The 21,547-nt window shown below is 41.9% G+C and overlaps 1 protein-coding gene across 3 annotated transcripts; it reads right to left on the bottom strand.

Moving 5' to 3' along the window:
• Positions 1-1,859: 1,859 nt before the first annotated feature.
• SMIM15 (small integral membrane protein 15) lies at positions 1,860-21,037 on the bottom strand. 3 transcript variants are annotated; one of them, XM_030193166.1, is made up of 3 exons: positions 20,881-20,973; positions 8,878-9,038; positions 1,860-2,973 (listed from the first exon to the last, which is right to left on the bottom strand). In XM_030193166.1, the coding sequence occupies exon 3, from the start codon at positions 2,943-2,945 to the stop codon at positions 2,721-2,723; it is 225 nt and encodes a 74-aa protein (XP_030049026.1). In that variant the 5' UTR covers positions 2,946-2,973; positions 8,878-9,038; positions 20,881-20,973; the 3' UTR covers positions 1,860-2,720. The 3 variants fall into 3 exon arrangements, with proteins under 3 accessions (XP_030049026.1, XP_030049027.1, XP_030049025.1); XM_030193167.1 differs by having other exon boundaries at positions 20,895-20,958; XM_030193165.1 differs by lacking the exon at positions 8,878-9,038 and having other exon boundaries at positions 20,881-21,037.
• Positions 21,038-21,547: the final 510 nt, after the last annotated feature.

Consider the following 21,547-nt stretch of genomic DNA (forward strand, 5'->3'; position numbering starts at 1 on the left):
CTCCCCTACTTCTATTCCTATGAATACAGCAATCATTGGTGTAATGACTAGAGACATAAAACAATAGTCTAGAGTACTTCAGCCTTTCATTCAAAACTAGGAAGAACCTAAAATAAGTTAGCAGAGAAAAAGAGACCCTTTGCAATACAAATCTAAATGACTACCAGTAACTCATCTATTTAAGACTAAACTATGGGCCCTGTTTACTAAGACGTACTAAGGGTGCGTTAGCATTTTTAGCGTGCACTAATTAGCACTCACTAAATGCTAAAAACACTAGCACACCTTAGTAAACAGAGCCCTATGTTCCCTATGAGAAAGTGTCTCCTAAAACCCTCCCATATTGCCTGAAATATCTTCCAGTTTTTGTTCTCTCCATTACCAATGCTTTTTCTCTTCATCAGAAGCAAATCAAACATTAAAGTTCTCTAGTGCAACAGTTGTGGGGTAGATTACTTGCTTTGCTTTCAACAAAGCTTTCATTAAAAACAGCTTTTGACCTTTCGATAAAAGTGGTGCTTTCCTGTCCACCCCAGAACAGAAAACAAGTTCGCTGAAAAGAAAATGCACTTCCCAATAATGGATTGAGGTGGTCTTAGATCTGTTTCCTAAAAGTCTGTAGGCTACATTTCCAGAACATATAGGCCAAAGTAGCCTTCCCTGCCCCGCATTTAAATGGGCCCAGAATGATCTCCATGGGGCTATGTGTGTATGCAGAACAAGTAATACTTCAGCTCTTGCAAGATCATATTGATTGAAAAATGGAATAGCCTTAAAAACTATTCTGTAGAATTTCCCTTCCCAACTCATACCCCAAATCTTCACTCCACACTTGCACTAAACTATCAATCTATCTCTGGTAAAATGTCTTATCAAAAACATGTAAGCTTCAGTTTTTGAAGATTTCTAATCTGTAAATATTTATCAAGAGCTTGTGCTGTTTCTACTATTAAATCTGGCTTACGAAGGCTAGAATCATAATGCTGTAATTGAAAAATGCAAACTGATCTTTTACATCAAGAGTATAGAGGGCCTGAGAAGCCAAGAAATGTCCCCTATCTAGTGCAGTCCTTTATCCTGCCAAGTCTGAAATACCCTACTACAGATGCCTAGTGCAAAATCCAATATCATCACCTCTCCTTTTATTCCCACTTTTGTAATATCATTGATCAGGTCTTTCTCCAGTTCTTCCATTTGAGACAGAGGTCTGTAGACGACAGGGTTTATTTCAAACCTGTACAATAAAGACAGAGATTATAATAATGGTGGCATATTTGTGTGTACCTCTCTTTATGTCTCCAAGTATGCTAACAACTTTTCCAATTGCTCTGGCTCACTGAGTGGTTACCTTGAAGAAATCAGAGCCAATGAACCCAACAACTTTCCTATTTGGTACATATGAGTTCTTTACCTTTAAAAATTATTGGAGCCACACCCTTGACCATTCTTTGAATTCTTGTGTGTCATTTTTATAGCAGAAGATTGTAAACAAGCCTAAATAAACTTGATATACCGCCTAATGCTAAAAGGTGGAGCTAAGTTGTTTACAATAAAATTAAATAAAAATTGAAGAACTCCATTTTTGATAGGACATAAAACAACAATTCAAAAAAGACAATTCATTAAAAAAAAAAAAAAGATCTAAAAAGATTTGAATGCTGAAACTGAAAAATATTAGATGCCTTTTGTATTGTATTGCAGATCCCCTTTCTCTTTTCCTTCAAAGGAACAGGGAACCATGATGAAATGACCACAGGGAAAAGACAGAACTGATTCATAAATACACTAATCTGCTACATGTTTTTCACTGTAAAGAATAGCCAACCTTATTTCAGAAAAAATGAATAATAAAGCAAAACTAAAAAACACATTTTAATGTACTTGTTAATCACAATACAAATGTTAGCTCATACTGCTGTAGAATATAAGTGCCAACTTCTAGCCTAAGGGACAGTGTTTCCAAATGGGTTAATTTTGTGCCTAGTGTGATAAGAATCAACTTCACTTCTATGGCAGAGTATATTGGAGATGATCTCAATCTCTCAGATTCACTACTAGTGCTCAGCTCAGTACCCCCACTATGCCAAAGAGAGCCTCCTTCTGGAAAGCATAAGGTACTTCATACATGCAACATATCAAGAAATCTTAAAAGCCCTTACACAATCAAGACAGAGAAATTTGAACTACATGACATCATAGACCTTTTCAAGAAAAAACACAAACTCCCATTCATATTAATGATTCCAGTTTGCTAGCTATAACAGGATTTTTATAAAAACTGTAAAATTAGATACATATTAGCCATGATGTATGTTATTCACCATTCACTTCTGGATGGTTTGTATTGTCCTGGTAACACGGGGCAAATTCTAGCAACTACACTTTCCACTATAAACAGTAATTCAAATTTTTAAGCAACTATGTTTATTATAGCAAAATGTTCATCATAATATACAAAAATATGCACAGATTCTGCATTCCTTAAGCATGCCAAAACCATGTCAGTTTGTGTTACTTGAGAATACAGAACAGTGAAAGGACTGTAGCAAAGTGTTTTAGCAAAACATAAATCATTGCCTTAGTATCAACAATTTCAAATTTAAAGAGTGAAAAAGTCAACACATTTATGAATCAAGACTGCATCGTAACTATAAAAATCATCTAAAAACTAAGTGTCTCTAAGAAAACTGCAGTTTATTTCCAGAGAAGAGTGCTTTTCATTAATCTTTTTTTGGTCGCTTGGCTTTTGCAATGTTTTCTTGACGTTTCTGTTTCTTTTTTTGCTCTCGCTCTTTAGCTTCAATCATTTTTGCCAATTTCCATGACAGTACAGCACTTGCAAGGAACAGCGGAGTAAGGGCTAGGATCACTGTGGTAAGAAAACCATACGGGTCCTTTGCAGCCCATTCTACTATGTATTCTGCCCAGGCTCTTATATCAATCATCTTTTCAGAGATCCTCCTGGGATAGCCCCTGTATAAGATAAAATATATTACAATCAAATTACAGTAAATCTCCAAAATGACAGCAATTACATTCAGTATAAATAGTTTACATAATTATTAGCCAAGTTCCTCTCTATTACTGTATTGCTTAGATCAGGAGAGATCCAAATGTACAGAAATCAAGCATTTTTTAAAGATATCTAGTTAAAAGGTTGTTTATTACTGCTTCAGCTATAAAGGGTCTAAAGCAAACTATTTACAAAAATTATACTAGGTATTTGTTCACAAGAAAACTCCAAATTAGCAGTTAAATTAGGCAAGTCAAGCAGTACCGGAAAATAAGGCCTAGATAAAGAGTTGCATATGAGCTATCTTATCTGGGACCAAAGCATACAGAGGGTCAAATTCATCACTGGAGGTTTAGGCCTCCTTTATGTGAATGGGTTAAAATCATCTGCTATCATAAAATGTATTTGGAAATAGTCCAAAGGTTATTCAAAGCCATAAGATCCTGAAAATATTATATTCAGAGCACGTATAACCTGGCTCTGCAATTTCCATTAATAGGCTCTGGTCCACTTCTAGACTCATCCATAAAGTATTTTTCACTCAGCTACATATGCAGCTTTTATTTTTACTTTACCCAAACATTTACTTCTTCTCAAAAGCCAGAGTTAATCCAAGTTGCCTCTCTGCTGCCTATGTATATCCCATTGTTTCCTAGAAACACTCCCCCCCCCCACAGAAAACTATGGAAACCATTAAATGGGGTGGGGGGAGGGGAGAGCTAGGACATCATTGGGAAAAAAAAATCATATTTGAGTTATTTCTCACTGCTTAAAAGCAAATAAAACAAAAACAAAAAAGACACCCAAAACAGTAATATGATGTGACTGATTTAAGGGAGTACAGCTGGAGGAAAAGAATAGGCTTAGAGAAATTGGGTGACAGGTGGGGGAGAAAGAGAAGCTGGGTGATGACAGGGTGGGGACGGGGGCTGCTGGCTCTATTTCTAACAGTGGACTTCCCTTAGACACAGAATGGGAAATGAGCCTTAATAAATCAGGCTCTAAAGGGGTTGTGGTAGACGGAAAAATTATGTCTTACCCAATAATTTTCTTTCCTTTAGTTGCAGCAGATGACTCCAGAGACTTGTGGGTTATGAACCTCTACCAGCAGGTGGAGATAGAGGACACTGAGCTGAACTCTGCCTTATACAACAGTATGCTCTTTGGTCAGTCAGTATTTCTCGCAACAAAGCAGAAGAATGACATAGGAAACATACAGTTCTCCTTCCTCACAGAATAGAAACACAAACACAAACAACAGAGAAAAAGACTGAGAAGTCATGCAAACAGAATGAGGGAGGGGTTCTGGATTCATCTGCTGCAACTAAAGGAAAGAAAATTATCAGGTAAAACATAAAATTTTTCCTTCACTGTCATCAGAAGTAGATGAATTCTGAGACTTGTGGAATATAGCAAAATAGTCCTTAAAGAGAGTGGGAATCAGAAATCCCCGCAGAAAGCACAGATGCCCAGAAAGATGCCTCTGATTGAGCACTGACATCGGAATAAGAATACAAAAAGAGAACCATGAAGCAGACCTACAGATCTCTTCAAGAGAATAAGCCTTGTATTCTGCCCAAGATGTCGAAAGTGATCTGGTGGAATGAGCTTTAAGGGAACTTGGAAGCCACTTCCCTGACAGCAAATAAGTCGAAGCAATAGCTTCCCTAAATCACCAAGCAATCATTGCTTTGGATACCACTCCTTCCCAATTCGGGACAGCCACCAGGATGAAGAGGTGATCGCAGTGACGAAACTCATTGGTAACCTCCAGGTAACGGAGAAGCACATGCCGAACGTCTAACAGATGTAAGGAGCTGAAGTCTTTGCCATGTGCCTCCCTCCTAAAGAAGGGAAGAAAAGAGGTGGATTCAGATGGAAAGAAAACACAACCTTAGGCAGAAATGAAGGTACCATATGAATGGACACACCCAACAGTGAAGTGGAGGAACAGGTCTCAACAGGAAAGTGCCTGAATCTCCGAAATTCACAGAGCAGAAGCAATTGCTACCAGGAAGACCGCCTTCAAGGACAGACCCTTGACAGTTGCCTTCTGAAGAGCCTCAAGGGGCACTTTCTGCAAAGCAGTAAGGACCAAAATTAAGACTCCACTCCAGACTAGAAGGCTGAAGAGGAAGCTTAAGGTGATTAACTCCCTTCAGGGAGCGAACTACAATAGAAGAATTCTGCAGCCAGCCACTGAACCTGAAGTGAGTTATAAGACAGTCCCTTCTGTACTCCCTCATGAAAAAAGCTAAAATCGAGGCAAGGAAGAGCGAAAAGAGGAAATGGCTCTCTCTGAACACCAACCCTCAAAAATTCACCAAACCTGAAAATAAGCAGAAGTGGACTGCTTTCTTGCCTGAAGCAAGGTAGTAAGTCACTTCCTCTGAGTAATCTTTTCTCCTTAGTCTAGACCTCTCAAGAGCCAAGCCAAGACCAAAGGAGGAGATACCTCCATCAGAATGGGACCCTGACGAAGATATCCTGGATGGAGAGGAAGACAAAACGGATTATCAACTAGCAGATGAATCAGGTCTGCATACCAAGGCCGTCCGGGCCAATCCAGCTCCACCATGACGACCAACCCCGGATGGAACAGGACTTTGTGAAGAACATAACCTATCATGGGCCAAGGAGGGAAGACAGAGAAGGCTGGTCATCAGCCAAGGCAGGAGTGGCACATCTATGCTCCCATTCCCCTGGTTCCAGGGAGTGGAGACTCAGATAATCTGCTTGAACATTCGGAGTCCCTGCAATGTGTGTTGCTGAGATGAGGAGCAAATGCCGCTCTGCCCAGTAAAGGAGAAGATGAGACTCCTCCGCCAGCACAGCACTCAAGAGTGCCACCCTGTTTGTTTACACAGGTCACTGTCATCAGATTATCCAAATGAATCCGGACAGGTTTGCCTTGGAACTGAAAGTGCTTCCTCAGAACCACAAAGCGAAGGAAAGGCTGGTGAGGAATCTTGATCGGAATATGAAAATAAGCTTCCTTGAGGTCCAGCAATGCAGGAAATTTCCCCAGTGAAAATGCTGCTATGATAGAGCGCAAGGTTTCCATCCGAAAGTGCCGGACCCAAAGGAATCTATTTACTGCCTTTAGGTCCAAACTAGATGATAGGACCCTCATTTCTTTGGCAACACAAAATAAATGGAGTAGCAGTCCTGGCCACGCTCACTCCTGGGAACTGGAATGACAGTCCCCAACTCCTGCAGAAATTAGAGAGTGACAAAAGACAGCTGCCAGTCAGCCTGCGCTGCCCTGCCAACCCCAATGTCCACTCAATAAACAAAGCATCACAGACTGTGACCCTCCTTCTCCCCCTTCCCCCAGTCCAGCATGCATCTATTTATTTTATTAATTTCAGTCACTCTCGTAGACAGCGTCCTAGTCCCTCCCTCCTCTAGGCTCGTTAGCCAGCCACAGGACCTCTGCTGCTGTGGCCTGCCCACTTCTCAATGCAACTTCCTGTTTCTTCCTCTTTAACATCAGCAAAATTCACCCTTTCCTCTCTGAACACACCACCTCTCTGAACACACCACCCGAACTCTCGTCCACGCTCTCATTACCTCTCGCCAGGACTACTCCAACTTACTCCTCACCGGCCTCCCACTTAGCCATCTATCCCCCCTTCAATCTGTTCAGAACTCTGCTGCACATCTCATATTCCGCCAGAACCAATATACCCATATCACCCCTCTCCTCAGGTCACTTCACTGGCTTCCGATCAGATACCGCATTCAAGCTTCTCCTTCACACCTACAAATGCACTCAGTCTGCTGCCCTTCACTATCTTTCTACCCTCATCTCCCCTTACGTTCCCGCCCGTAACCTCCGTTCACAGGATAAATCCCTCCTCTCAGTACCCTTCTCCACCACCGCCAACTCCAGGCTCCGCTCATTCTGCCTCGCCTCACCCTATGCTTGGAACAACCTTCCTGAGCCCTTACGCCAAGCCCCCTCCCTGCCCGTCTTCTTTGCTTAAAGCCCACCTCTTCAATGCTGCATTCGGCACCTAACCCTTACCGTTCAGTGAATCCAGACTGCCCCAATTTGACTGCCCCTATCGGACCGACCGTTCACTTGTCTATTAGATTGTAAGCTCTTTGAGCAGGGACTGTCTCTCTTTGTTAAATTTTAGAGCGCTGCGTAACCCTAGTAGCGCTCTAGAAATGTTAAGTAGTAGTAGTTTCCTTCTTGCAGGCGGGCAGTGCACTGCAGCATCAGAGGCAACCTGTGAGAGTCAATCATTGCCAGAAGCCCGACACTCATTACCCATCCATGTGAGTAACCACACCCAACCACAATGCTGGCCAGCTGACATCTCTCCACACCAGGCTGCCCCAGTTCGTGCCCGGTCCTGCTGCTGTTCCTGAACTTGTCACTGCCACAGCTAACGGTTCCAAACAAAGGTGAGCTGGACTGTGCATTGAGGGGGAGGGAATTGGGAAAGCAATGGAGGTTTTTTTTTTAAAAAGATGCTATTTGAAAAATAAATGTTTAATGCTGCTGGAGGGAGCATGGTTGCAGCGAGTGCCAACTCTAGAGGCAGTGCACAATAGTATAGAACTGGGGAAGGGGGCAGGGACCTGGCAGTGGCACCTATCTGACTTTGTGTACCCTCACCCCCTTTTCCTATAGGATTAGGAATATTAATTTGATTGCAAGGGCAACGAAGGGACAAGAGAGAAAAAACTGGATTTGAGGGGGGGGGGGGGGGGGGGAGAGAGGGAAAGCACCGATGAAAATGGAAACAGAGAGGGAAGGAGGGGAGAGATCATGATGCCAGAGAATACAGGCTAGGCAGGCGGAGTCTAGAGATCAGGCAATGCTGGAAAGGGGTGTGAGACGAGATGGGTACAGGGAATGAGCAGTGGGCATGGAGAGATAAGAAATGTCAAATGGCCAGGAGACCCTACAAATACAAGAAAAAAAAGAAATCAGGCAGAAAAGACACTCTGGGAACAAAGTAAATGGAAAACCAAAATGCTCAGACAAAAAGTATTCCAACTATTAAAATGTGGAATAAAATATGTCAGCTTTTAGAAATGCACATCTTTGTAATCTTACATTTCAGTTTTTATTTCTCTGGTATAATTGCTAGATCAGATTTCTTGAGGTTTCCAGTTCAGTGTTTTGTATTCATATATCTATTACTGATCTGTGACCCCTTGTTTCATATTTGCATAAAATTTGATGCATTTTATGCATGTAGTTTCTGTGTAGAGATCTTGTAGCAGTCCCATTTGATTTTTTTCTTCACTAGCTGGTACATTTATTGCTGTTTTATGGTTGCTTTTTCATGGGTAATGTTGTTGCTATCTGAGTCCAGGTAGTTAGTGCTGTTATATTTCAATAAGGTTCAGAAAGTGTGTGTTTTTACACAAGTTTCTGCATAGTGTTTTGCAGTGGAGAGATTGTGTGTTGGCCTGATGTAACATCAAAACTGTAATATAATTTTAGTTTGTCTGTCATAAGGTACCACCTGCCTCTATCCACAACATGCAGTTTTCCCAAGAAAACATTTCTGCAGGGAAAGCAGCCACAGTTATAGTTTTTTAAAATGAATATGCTGCAGATTAGACACAGAATTTCACAAAGTTGTCACAGTTTTCTAATTTTTTGCCACAGAACCAGAGCTGTCACTGTCAACCAGTGCTGTTGCAATTCTATTCAAAGCACACTTTGCTACTACTAGTCTTGCTGCCTGCTGCTGTATCCTTTCTGAAGGCAAAGATTGAGAGTAACTGAAGGAAGGTAAAAGCAGATAGAGGCTGGAAAGGGGAAGCATAGAATGGGAAAGAAGCTGGAAGGAAAGATACGAAGAGCAAAAGTATAAGAGCAATATCAAAGTTACCACCTTTTTAAAGTGGGGATTCGGTCCTGATAGATGTTGGGGTTCAATTCAGAATTTGCAGCAACAATGTTCACTGGCCGTAGTGGGTGGCTTGTGGTGGAATCCACAGTAGAAGGGAGACCATAGCTTAGGCGATCACTCGCTCACTCACTCTCAGGCACTCACTGGAAAAAAAAAAAAAGGTCCATACTCCAGGATTTGGTTACCAAAGTACAGAACAGTTACTCACAAAAAAAGGAAACATTCAACACATGTGGAGATAGGACTAGGACATTTCTTTATTCATTTAGTATTTCAGTCATGAGAGATGGCTGAAGCAACTGATTTAAGTTCAACAGAAGGCAACAAGCAAAGCAAGAGACTATGAAACTGAACATAAAGGCAGTTCAGCCAAAGCACCAAGAAAGAAAGCCAAAAATGAGACTGCATATTTCAAAATGAATGGCTGAAGAACCCAAAGTATAGTGACTGGCTACCTAAATATGATAATCCAAACTATGCATGATGTGTTTATTGTACTTCTGTGATTAGTGTTAAACCTCTGAATTGTCACTGTGAATCAAAGAAGCATATGTCATTTTTGCAGGCTTGTAGACAATCTAAATTCATTCAGCATTTTTTTTTTGTTAAAACACGGGATACCCCATTGCATCAGTGGAGTTAGCAAAAACATTCCATGGTGTAAAACATCATTACAGTTATCTGTCAATGGAATGTGGAAACAAAATGGATAAATGCATTTAGTCCTATTTAGAAATTACCTCTAAAATCCAAAGTCATTCCACTGAAATGGTAGTCAATAAACATGGCTCTCCTCTCCCATATTGTTTCCACTGATGCCTCCAATAAAGGAAACAGTCTTTTCCTCTAGTGGTGAGACTTTCTGATGTAAAAGGTGGTATGCAAGACTCAACTTGACTTTCATGAGGAACCAGATGAAATATCCGACTCAATAGTGAAGACTATCATCTTTTTATCCTTTTTTCACATTTCTGGCTGCTTCTCTGAGGTGGGAAAAGCACATATGCATACGCACCTTTGCAGTGCTAGTTTTCATTAAAAATTTGGATTTGTTACACATGTTGACCAATTCTCTCGCCAGTTATTTTTACCTATTTATCATCAAAGCACAGCGTCTGAGTGGGTGATTAAGTATTCACTATTTTACTTTCTTGGTACTTTGAATTAAGATACAGTCCACATCCACTGTGTGACCTCTATTGTCAAACATATTTATTTTTGGCTCAAGTATGATTTATTTTTTACTTTTTTCTGTCAGTCGTGATAAGGGAGCAGTATATGAATATTCATGAGAACAAGTCCACATGCACTTTTGGTGTTTTAGTTAAGTACATAAGTATTGCCATACTGTTAAAGACCAAAGTCCATCAAGCCCAGCATCCTGTTTCCAACAGTGGCCAATCCAGGTCACAAATACCTGGCAAGATCCCAAAAAAGTACAAAACATTTTATACTGCTTATCCCAGAAATAGTGGATTTTCCCCTAGTCCATTTAATAATGGTCTATGGACTTTTCCTTTAGGAAGCCGTCCAAACCTTTTTTAAACTCCGCTACGCTAACCGCCTTTACCACATTCTCTGGCAATGAATTCCAGAGTTTAATTACACGTTAAATGAAGAAAAATTTTCTCCGATTTGTCTTAAATTTACTACATTGTAGCTTCATCGCATGCCCCCTAGTCCTAGTATTTTTGGAAAGCGTAAACAGACGCTTTTAAATGCTAACCTTCATAGCACTCATTATTGAAACTTCATATGGAAAGCAGAATTTAAGCATTAAATTTTTTCTTTTCATTTAAGGGTTTGTAAACTTCACTTGTTTGGTGCTTTGTATGACCACTAGAGCTGTTTATAGTCACTTTAATAGGATGAGTATCGGTTCTTTAGCTTTCATTTCACATTGATTCACATTACTAAGTGTAAAGAACTCTTTCCAGGCATTAACTGAAGTTAATTGCTTTTGAGGTCAGTTGTAATCTTGCTGCCTCCGCTTTTATCTGCGACTAAAGTTCAATGAGGCGTGTACTGCTCTTATAGGTAATCCTTTCTTTCTCTGATATTAAAGAGCACCTTCATTTGTATTGCTACCTTTATATCGCTCTTCAGGAAGTGTATTAAACATTCTGAACCAATTATTGATTGATTCTACTGCCACCTGACAATAAGGTATGCAGTTTGTGTTTGTCTGTATAATGTTAAAAAGGCAGATAATTTGCTTAATGCTGATTGTGGTTTCCTACATTATACTATTGTACCATTGTAAGAGACTATATATGCACAAACTATGTGACTGTCCATTTTATTGTATTATTATTATGCATTAGTTTTATATTTTTTACATACATATTATTGGTATCTTTTTATCATTTTATGGTTTTTGAACTTTTATATTCGTTTTAGAATTACATAAAGAGTACCAGGAAAGATTCTAAAATCTACATGGTTAGCATGCACTAAAAACTCTAACGTGCCTCTAGCGCGGCCTAGTAAACAGGGCCCGAAATAACTACATAAAATAATTTTATGTAGTTATTTCGGGCCCTGTTTACTAGGCCGCGCTAGAGGCACGTTAGAGTTTTTAGTGCATGCTAACCATGTAGATGCCCGTAATATTCCTTTGGGCATCTATACGGTAAACGCTAAGCATGTAGACACCTATTCCTATGGGAATCTATACTGTTAGCACGCTAATTTTTAGCACGAGCTAAAAACACTAGCACACCTTAGTAAACAGGGTTCTTGATGATGTTTTATGATTTTAGAAATTATTTTGATCCCTGATGCAGGCACTTTTTATGACGAAACACAGCTGTCAGGTTCTTCAAATACAAATGAAGCCGACAATAAAGGATTAGCTGGTTTCTATATCCGATTGTTGACTTCACTTTTTATTCCATCTTGGTTTGTTCCATTCGTGGAGGATTTTTTCTCTCTCTTCTTTTGTGTTAGTTGAACTGTTTGGCATTCAAGAGCAGCTCCATATGGACAATTTATATAGTGAACTATCGCTTTTGCACATAGCAGCCTTGAGTGAAAGCCAAGAAGAAAAGGAGTGCTGATAAATGATGCAAATTTCTTCAAACCACAGAGGCACCAAATCTAAAGATTATTATATAACATGTTTTTGCGATTCCATGCAGCAATGCCTATGTGGAAAAAGTGTTCAATGTCACGAATAAACTTTGGACTGATGAACGCAACAGATTAGATGTTGATATTATCAAAGGTGCACTGTTTATTCAGCATAACAGTAACTTGCCATGTTTACAGTTCTTTGAAAGCATCAAATTGAATAAAGTTCTCCTCTATGCACCCAGGGTGACAAATATACATTCAAATGACTGAGAGTTTTCAAATAGTTGTTTTGTTGCTGATGTTGGAAATTTTCCTAACGGAATACTTTTGTTAGGGGGAGGAGCAAGGACAAGTAATGGTCAGGTGCTGACTGACAGAATTTTCTTGCACCTCCCAATACTGTACTTTTTGAGGTTGGAAAGGAAGGATAAGCTTAAGCCTTACCCAGCAGCGTATCGGACAAAACCCAAGGCACTGTGGAATGATCTTGTGCAGTCCTTGGGGCAGGAGCTGATGGCAGTATGGAAAAATCAGTGCAATGCTACTGTCCAAACTTCAGAGCCCTACTGAACGGAATATTGTACAAAGCTCCAGGGAGAAGATGCCACCTCTATAACCTGCCAATATGGCTCAGCCTGTATGTTCTTGGTGCCTAATGACATGAAAAGGGGTACACAGGGCACTAGGGGAATCAACAGCTTCTGAAGGGCTGTCTAGGAGGGAGCTGAACCACCTTTATAGGGGTTACTGCAGCCTACTGAATCTATACAAAAATGTCTATTGAATGCCAAACTTTCTGCAGGAAAACCCCTGAAGCTCTTCCCATGAATCTATTCCACCTGTCTGTAAAATATACTTGCTGATTCTTAGGAGGTTTTTTACAAAGCGTTGGTAAGCCCGACACGGGTTTACTGAACGCTAAATTGGAACTGCTGCCGGTGGTGGGTCCGCCCTGAGTGCGCACCATTTCTGGGGGGGGGGGAAAAGAAAATCCCCGGAAATGGCCTGTGCGGCAGTAATTGCCTCTGGGTTACTGTGGGAGCCCTTATCACCACCTCAATGGGTAGGTTCCCTGCCGCATGGCCACGCGGTAAGAGTTGTCTTACCTCATGGCCATGTTTGTCTGGGAGCTTTTTACCTGATGCAGTAAAAACGGTACCCACCGCTAGTGCATGGCCTTTTTTCCTGCAGCTTGGTAAAAAGGACCCCTTAGTAAGGGAGAACCAAGAGAAGAGGAGAACAACAGGGAAAAATCACATTAACTGAGGACCGTAAGCCCATCCAGCCTGTCATTTTCATTTCTTGTGCACCGTTATTTGTGAATTTCTCTGCACTTCTTTACATCAAAGTGTCTTCTATGACCTATTGTACTACAGCATTGCTTCTGCTAAAAGGTTTGAATCTCATTTATGCCGTGGTATGTTTTATAAATCCAATAAAAAGTTTGAAATCTATACCTGCCATACAGTGCTTCTTTTATCATAATTACATATTCATAGAAAGTTAGCCTCTTTTTGTTTGGTAGATTTTGTGAAATAATCATAGAACACGTCTACCTACATGTGATGGTTTCATCTTCTGAGATGGTGACCCTAGTGTGGACAGTTAAAGAGCAGTGGGGTCGGGAAAGGGTGAAACAGTAGGTGTAGCAAGGGACAGGGCAGTTGTCAGGTTTTTCTGTTAAGAAGTTGACAACCCTATACATATGGTGTTATATTGCAATACATATCATTTTCTGTTTGCAGATTTATAACGTCCTCACTTTTGTTTTCCATTCCTTTCCTAATAATACCTAACATTCTATTTGCTTTTTTAGCCGCTGCAGCTCACCGAGCCGAGGGTTTCAATGTATCATCAACAACGACGCCGAGATCCATTTCTTGGTCTGTGCCTCCTAACGTGAAACCTTCACTTTGCACTTGTTCACAATAAACATCATCTGCCATTTAGATGTCCAGTCTAGTAAGGTCCTCTTGTAATTTTTCACAATCCTCTCGCTATTTAACAACTTTGAATAACTTTGTGTGATCAGCAAATTTAATTACCTCACTAGTTATTCTCGTCTCTAAATCATTTATAAATATGTTAAAAAGCAGCGGTTCCAGCACAGACCCCTGGCGAACCCCACTATCTACCCTTCTCCATTGAGAAAACTGACCATTTAACCCTATTCTCTGTTTTCTATCCTTTAAACAGTTTTTAATCCACAATAGCACACTAACTCCTATCCCATGACTCTCCAATTTCTTCTGGAGTCTGTCATGAGGTACTTTGTCAAATGCCTTTTGAAAGTCTAGATACATTTTCGAAAGAGAAGGACGCCCATCTTTCGACGCAAATCGGAAGATAGGCGTCTTTCTCACAGGGTCGCCCAAATCAGTATAATCGAAAGCCGATTTTGGGCGTCCCCAACTGCTTTCCGTCAAAGGGACGACCAAAGTTCACGGGAGCGTCGGAGGCGTAGCGAAGGCAGGACTTGGGTGTGCCTAACACATGAACGTCCTCGACCCATAATGGAAAAAAAAAGGCATCCCTGACGAGCACTTGGACGACTTTACCTGGTCCTGTTTTTTTACAACCAAGGCACAAAAAGGTGCCAAAACTGACCAGATGACCACCGGAGAGAATCAGGGATCATCTCCCCTTACTCCCCCAGTGGTCACTAACCCCCTCCCACCCTCAAAAAATATCTTTAAAAATATTTTTTGCCAGCCTTTAATGTCATACTCAAGTCCATGACAGCAGTATGCAGGTCCCTGGAGCAGTTTTAGTGGGTGCAGGGTACTTCAGGCAGGTGGACCCAGGCCCATCCCCCCCACCTGTTACACTTGTGGTGGTAAATGTGAGCCCTCCAAAACCCACCAGAAACCCATTGTACCCACATCTAGGCGCCCCCCTTCACCCATAAGGTAGTGGTGTACAGTTGTGGGGATTGGGTTTTGAGGGGCTCAGCACACAAGGTAAGGGAGCTATGTACCTGGAAGCAATTTCTGAAGTCCACTGCAGTGCCCCCTAGGGTGCCCGGCTGGTGTCCTGGCATGTCAGGGGGACCAGTGCACTACAAATGCTGGCTCCTCCCACGACCAAAGGGCTTGTATTTGGTCGTTTCTGAGATGGGTGTCCTTGGTTTCCATTATTGCCGAAAATCAGAAACGACCAAGTCTAGGGACGACCATCTCTAAGGACAACCTAAATTTTGTGATTTGGGCGTCCCCAATCGTATTATCGAAGCGAAAGATGGACGTCCATCTTGTTTCGATAATATGGGTTTCCCGCCCCTCCATCGGGAGGTTTTGCAAGGACATCCTTAGCAAAACTTGGGCGTCCCTTTCGATTATGCCCCTCAATATCAACCAGTCCGCCTTTATCCACATTTTGTTCACCCTTTCAAAGAAATGTAATAGATTGGTGAGGCATGATTTCTCTTCACTAAATCCATGATGGCTTTGTCTCATTAATCCATGCTTTTGAATATGCTCTGTAATTTTTGTTCTTTATAATAATCTCTACCATTCTGCCCGGCACCGATGTCAGGCTCACTGGTCTATAATTTCCCGGATCCCCTCTGGAACATTTTTTAAATAAATATCGGCGTTACATTGGCCACCCTCCAATCTTCCGGTACCACGCTTGATTTTAAAGATAAATTACATATTACTAACAATAGTTCCGCCAGTTCATTTTTCAATTCTGTCAGTACACTGGGAAGAATACCATCCGGTCCAGGAGATTTGCTACTTTTCAATTTGTCAAATTGCCCCATTACATCCGCTATTTACCCAACAAGGCTCAATGCGGATTGCAATCTATATAAAACTAGGCCATCACTAGAAAAAGTACATAAAATATACAGTTATAGTATAAACCACCAAATTATATCAGTACATTAAAAAGAAAATAAAACTACACTAAGTAAATAGAAAACAAATGTGCCTTTAACAGTTTACAAAATCTACTAATCTCAGCTCCACTGGAAGAGAGTTCCAGCATTGTATTGAACAATATACAAAGCTAGAACTATGATAAGACATATTTCACATTTTTCACAGAAGGAAATTGAAACAAACAACAGTTCTGAGATCTAAGGGGCCCTTTTACTAAGCTGTGTAAGCGTCTATATGCGCCCAATGTGCACCGACATGGAGTTACCGCTCTTGAGGTAATTAAATTTTTGCCGCGTATCCGAAAAATAATTTTTATTTTCTGCTGTGCGGCCAAGTGGCATTTAGTGCGCATAGGTGATTACCACCCAGTTACCATGTGAGACTTTACCGCTATGTCAATGGCTGGCGGTAAGCTTTCAGACCCAATTTTCATTTTGCTGCAGGTCCATTTTTGGCAAAACGTTTTAAAAGGCCTTTTTTACAGGTGTGCCGAAAAATGATTCTGCGCACGGCCAAAACCCACGCCTACACTACCGCAGGCTATTTTTCAGTGCACCTTTGTAAAAGGCCCCTAAGGGAACAAACTGATGTTCCCACAGTACATAACTCCATTAAATATTCTGGGACAAACCCATAAAACAATTTATGAGTAAGCACACAAAGCTTGAATTTACACCGTGTTTCACTAATAGTATAAGTCTTTGTATGAGCCATCATCAGTCCTCTAACAGAAAGGTCTATAAAAAAAAATCTTAAGGTAAACCTTTCACTAACTGACAACAGCAAAAGAAGTTGGTTCTATTTATTTATTTTATTGCATTTGTATCCCACATTTTCCCACCTTTTTGCGGGCTCAGTGTGGCTTACAATAAGATATGAATAATAGAAATACATTTGTTACAACTTGGTTATGGAATACATTGTGCAGAGTTGTGCGAGACATTCGGATATCGTTAGGAATATAACAATGGGACATCAACATAGAAACATAGGAAGGAGACAGTGGGACAATGGATTGCGGGATGAGGGATCGGAAGTGGATATATGTTGCATTGATGAACAGTGAGTATGGACTCTATGTGTTTTGGTTCTTTCCGTAAGTTTGTTCAAACAGGTGAGTCTTCAGTAGTTTTCGGAAGGAAGCTTGTTCGTTAATCACTCTTAGGTTGCGCGGTAGTGTATTTCAAGCCTGCGTGTTCATGTGGGAAAAGGTTGACGCGTGTAGCGTCTTGTATTTCAGGCCCTTGCAAGTGGGGAAGTGGAGGTTGAGGTATGTTCTACTGAGATGCAGAGAAGGACGACGAAAATGATAAAGGGGATGGGACGACTTCCCTATGAGGAAAGGCTAAAGCGGCTAGGGCTCTTCAGCTTGGAGAAAAGGAGGCTGAGGGGAGATATGATAGAGGTCTATAAAATAATGAGTGGAGTTGAACGGGTAGATGTGAAACGTCTGTTCACGCTTTCCAAAAATACTAGGACTAGGGGGCATGCGATGAAGCTACAATGTAGTAAATTTAAAACAAATCAGAGAAATGTTTTCTTCACTCAACGTGTAATTAAACTCTGGAATTCATTGCCAGAGAATGTGGTAAAGGCGGTTAGCTTAGCGGAGTTTAAAAAAGGTTTGGATGGCTTCCTAAAGGAAAAGGTCCATAGACCATTATGAAAATAATTAGGTCTGCCACCTCAACTTGGGCAGCGGAAGCCATGGGCTTTCTACTATCCTGGAAAGAATTGCATATCCCCTCTAAATACTTAATTATTCCACCCTTGTATCTGCTCATGACAGTTTTACACAGTCCGGGCAGTAGCAAACTCAATAATTAGAAAGAAACCCAGTATTCAGTAGATGTGGAGGGGCATAATCGAATGGAAACATCTATCTCCATGGGCGTTTATCTCCGAGAACGGGCCCGTGAAGGGGCGGGCCGAACCGTATTTTCGAAAAAAATGGACGTTTTTGAGCTGGGCGTTTGTTTTTTTTAGCGATAATGGAAACTAAAAATGCCCAGCTCAAAAACGTCCTAATCCGAGCCATTTGGTCGTGGGAGGGGCCAGGATTCATAGTACACTCGCCCCCCTGATATGCCAGGACACCAACTGGGCACCCTAGGTCAGTGCGGTGGACTTCAGAAAAAGCTCCCACACACATAGCTCCCTTACCACAGGTGCTGAGCTCCCAACCCCCCTCCCCCAAAACTCACTACCCACAAATGTACAACACTACCATAGCTCTTAGGGGTGAAGGGGGCACCTACATGTGGGTACAGTGGGTTTTGGAGGCCTCCCATTTACCAGCACAAGTGTCACAGGTGTGGGGGGGGGGGGGGGGGATGGGCCTTGGGCCACCTGGCTGAAGTGCACTGCGGTACCCACTAAAAGTGCTCCAGGGACCTGCATACACGCAGGCCTCTAGGACTTGTTGCTGCTGTATAACATTGGCACAGCAGTTGACACCTGAAGACTAATCTCTCCGAAAACGTCCTTTATTGGAATAACCGCGTTTACTCACAGTTAACTGCAGATCAGAGGTTGCACCCCACTGGCAACGAGTCTCCCTGGTACTGAGATGAGTAGTAGGTCAGAGCTGGCAGAATGCTGTACAATGCCCTCTTTCAGCCACATTCAAGGGAAGAACTAAGTTCTGTAACGTGGCTAACACAGGAAAGGGAACTAAAACTGGCTTACAAAAATGGCCACTACCGCATGGACTACAACAGGAAACATAACAGGGCACACTCTGACCCAGTAGGCAGGGGGAAAAGCACCATGGGAGAAGAGCCTACCAACTACCAATATCGTGAGACTGTAACACAAGCTAATGAAATCACGGAGCCCAATACCCTACACCCACCACAATGCAATGCTGATGTGACCCTGTACTGCTCCCGAGAGCCACATCTGACCCAGGGAAAGGCTGTGAGAGGATCGAACACATTCTGCTGTCATGGAGGTGGGTACGGCATTTGAGGCTGGCATAGAGGCTGGAAAAAAAGTTTGTAAAGTGGGGGTTTTTTGGTGGGAGGGGGTTAGTGACCACTGGGGGAGTCCGGGGAGGTCATCCCCGATTCCCTCCAGTGGTCATCTGGGCAGTTAGAGCACTTTTTTGGGACTTGTTCGTGAAAAAAAAGGGTCCAAAAAAAGTGACCCAAAATCGTGGTAAAAACGCCTTTTTTTTCGATTATCACCTAAAGACGCCCATCTCTCGTCGGCTGATAACCACGCCCCAGTTCCGCCTCCATCATGCCTCCCACACGCCCCCGTCAACTTTATTCGTTTCCGCGACCGAGTGCAGTTGAAAACGCCCAAAATCGGCTTTCGATTATACCGATTTGGGCGCCTTTGTGAGATAAACGTCTATCTCCCGATTTAGGTCGCACTATAGGCGTTTTTCTCTTTCGAAAATAAGCTGGATAGTAAGATAGTTTATTAGGATCAGCATCTCACCCAAAGGCAGTACAGGCAACCTTGTATTCAAATGGTAGAACAGCACTTCACAACACGTCTGTCTCCAGCCTTCTGCAGTCTTCTGATCTAATACCCTTCTGACTGCCCTTTTTATACCATTTTGACCCTATTCATTCCAATGGACCCTAGCTTTCTCACCAGAGCTCTTGGCCCTTATCAGTTGATAAGAATGACTTCACATGTTCCCAAACTCTAAGTATAAACAAATGTTTAGGACAACATCTGCGAAGAAATAACGTCACAGGTCATTTTGCCCTCCTCAGCTCCCCCTCCCTGTATCTGCTCCCATCAGCTATCATCTTTGATGTCAATGATGTTCAAGATTCTATGTGTTCCCAAACTTCCCTAGCCCCCCCCCCCCCCAGATGATCTCATCCGGAGTGCAGCTGACCCAGTACTATCTTTCATTAAGCCAAAACATCTTTGCTTGTGACTTCTCACAGGTGCCAGTCTTCTTATTTTTTATAGAGTAGATTTCCCTCCCCTGTCAGTTCTCAATTACCTCATTTCAGCACTTGCTACAGTGAAATGTAATTTGTGTCAGAAGTGATCTTTGATTTTTACAGGCCTAGTTCTTAACCTAAACCAGAGCCACTGACCTATATTTCAAGCAAGTGGCAGCATATTTCTACAGTTATTAAATGGACTTGGGGGAAAATCCACTATTTCTGGGATAAGCAGTATAAAATGTTTTGTACATTTTTGGGATCTTGCCAGGTATCTGTGACCTGGATTGGCCACTGTTGGAAACAGGATGCTGGGGATGGACCTTGGTCTTTCCCAGTATGGCAATACTTAAGTACTTATGTAGGAAGCAATCTTTCTGGGATAGGTACTGGAAGACTTTGGCTATAACATTGTCAGCAGAAAGTAGAATTACTGCTGGTTGTGAAATCCTCTCTCCTTCAAATTTTCTAACCAAAAATCTTAAAAGCAAAAAAACTGAGATAGAATTTCTTTACTTACTCCATCTTCTCTATATAAAATGTTATTAGTTAGGGTTGCCAACTGGTTACAGATCAACCCAATCCTGGGTTTACCCCGTTTAATGCAAAGGCTTGTAGTTTCGATTTGTCAAGAACAGAAAGACTACAAGTCCTAGGCATGAATCAACAGTAAAAAGTTCAAGGATCCTCATAGTTTTGAAGGAAGAAATACATCCTCCCTGCCCCCTAAAACTTCACATTTAGATAGAAAAAGCGCACACTACAATTACCTTTTAACAGTGTGGTCGCATCGCCGCAAGACCTCTGCACTGAATTAAATTAGTTGATTTCTACCCCTCACAGCAGCCGGAACTATACTTAAATACACTGTGTCTAGAAATTGCGCAAAGTGTCATAAAAAGAACCATGTGATTTTGCCCACACAAAATACGGCAAAACTAAAATACCAAGACACACGCATTCGGCTGTCCTCAAAAGTCTCACATGCCAAGCACCGCTGCTCACACGCGATCGGAGGTTCAATCTCCCCTCCCCATGGTCTGCCATCTGTTCCTCTGACTTCCACTCTCCTCGTCCGCGATCTAGCATCTCTCCCCCCGTCAAATTCATACCTGAAGTCGCTCACCAACAATCCGACAGCTTTACTTCTCCGGTGCACCGTCCCTATGACACAACTTCTAGTTCTCTCTCTGTCTGAGGCATCCCGCGGCATCCAGCCTTGAAATAGGAAGTTGCGTCAGATGAGAGCAGGAGGACGCCAGAGAACAGGATTTGCAGGAATCCATAAGTACCGCCTTCTCCTCCTTCGTTCAATAATTCAACGCAGCCGCGCATGCTTTGTTCACGGGTTGATGATCCAACGATGCTCACGCCAAGGAAGTTTGATTGAGAACAGGAGGCGGCATGGCGTCAAGACGTTGAAGCCACTATGGTCTCTGTTTCCCCGCGCAGCCGTCGTTTTGCGTACGCTCAAAAGAAAGCAAACCAAAGAGCTGCTGCGTCCACGTTGTTGTGCTTTATTGTTGAATGGTAGCATTTTTATTTAATCTCACTTATTTTTTTTCGAACAAGCTAGTGCAGCATAGGGATGTACACACAGGAAGTATAATAACGGAATAACTTTTCATAGGTAGAGTAGCAATTTGTTATAAATTGTAATCAGTGTGTCATTTTGAGGGACTGGTTATAGGGACCCCCTAAAACGTGTTATATTCGTGCAGAGAACAGACATCATGTTGTGAGAGTCAGGTGCTCAACATTCAGAGTATTATCTATCTC

This window comes from Microcaecilia unicolor, chromosome 2 (genome assembly GCF_901765095.1).
Source record: "Microcaecilia unicolor chromosome 2, aMicUni1.1, whole genome shotgun sequence".
Taxonomy (NCBI): Eukaryota; Metazoa; Chordata; class Amphibia; order Gymnophiona; family Siphonopidae; genus Microcaecilia; species Microcaecilia unicolor.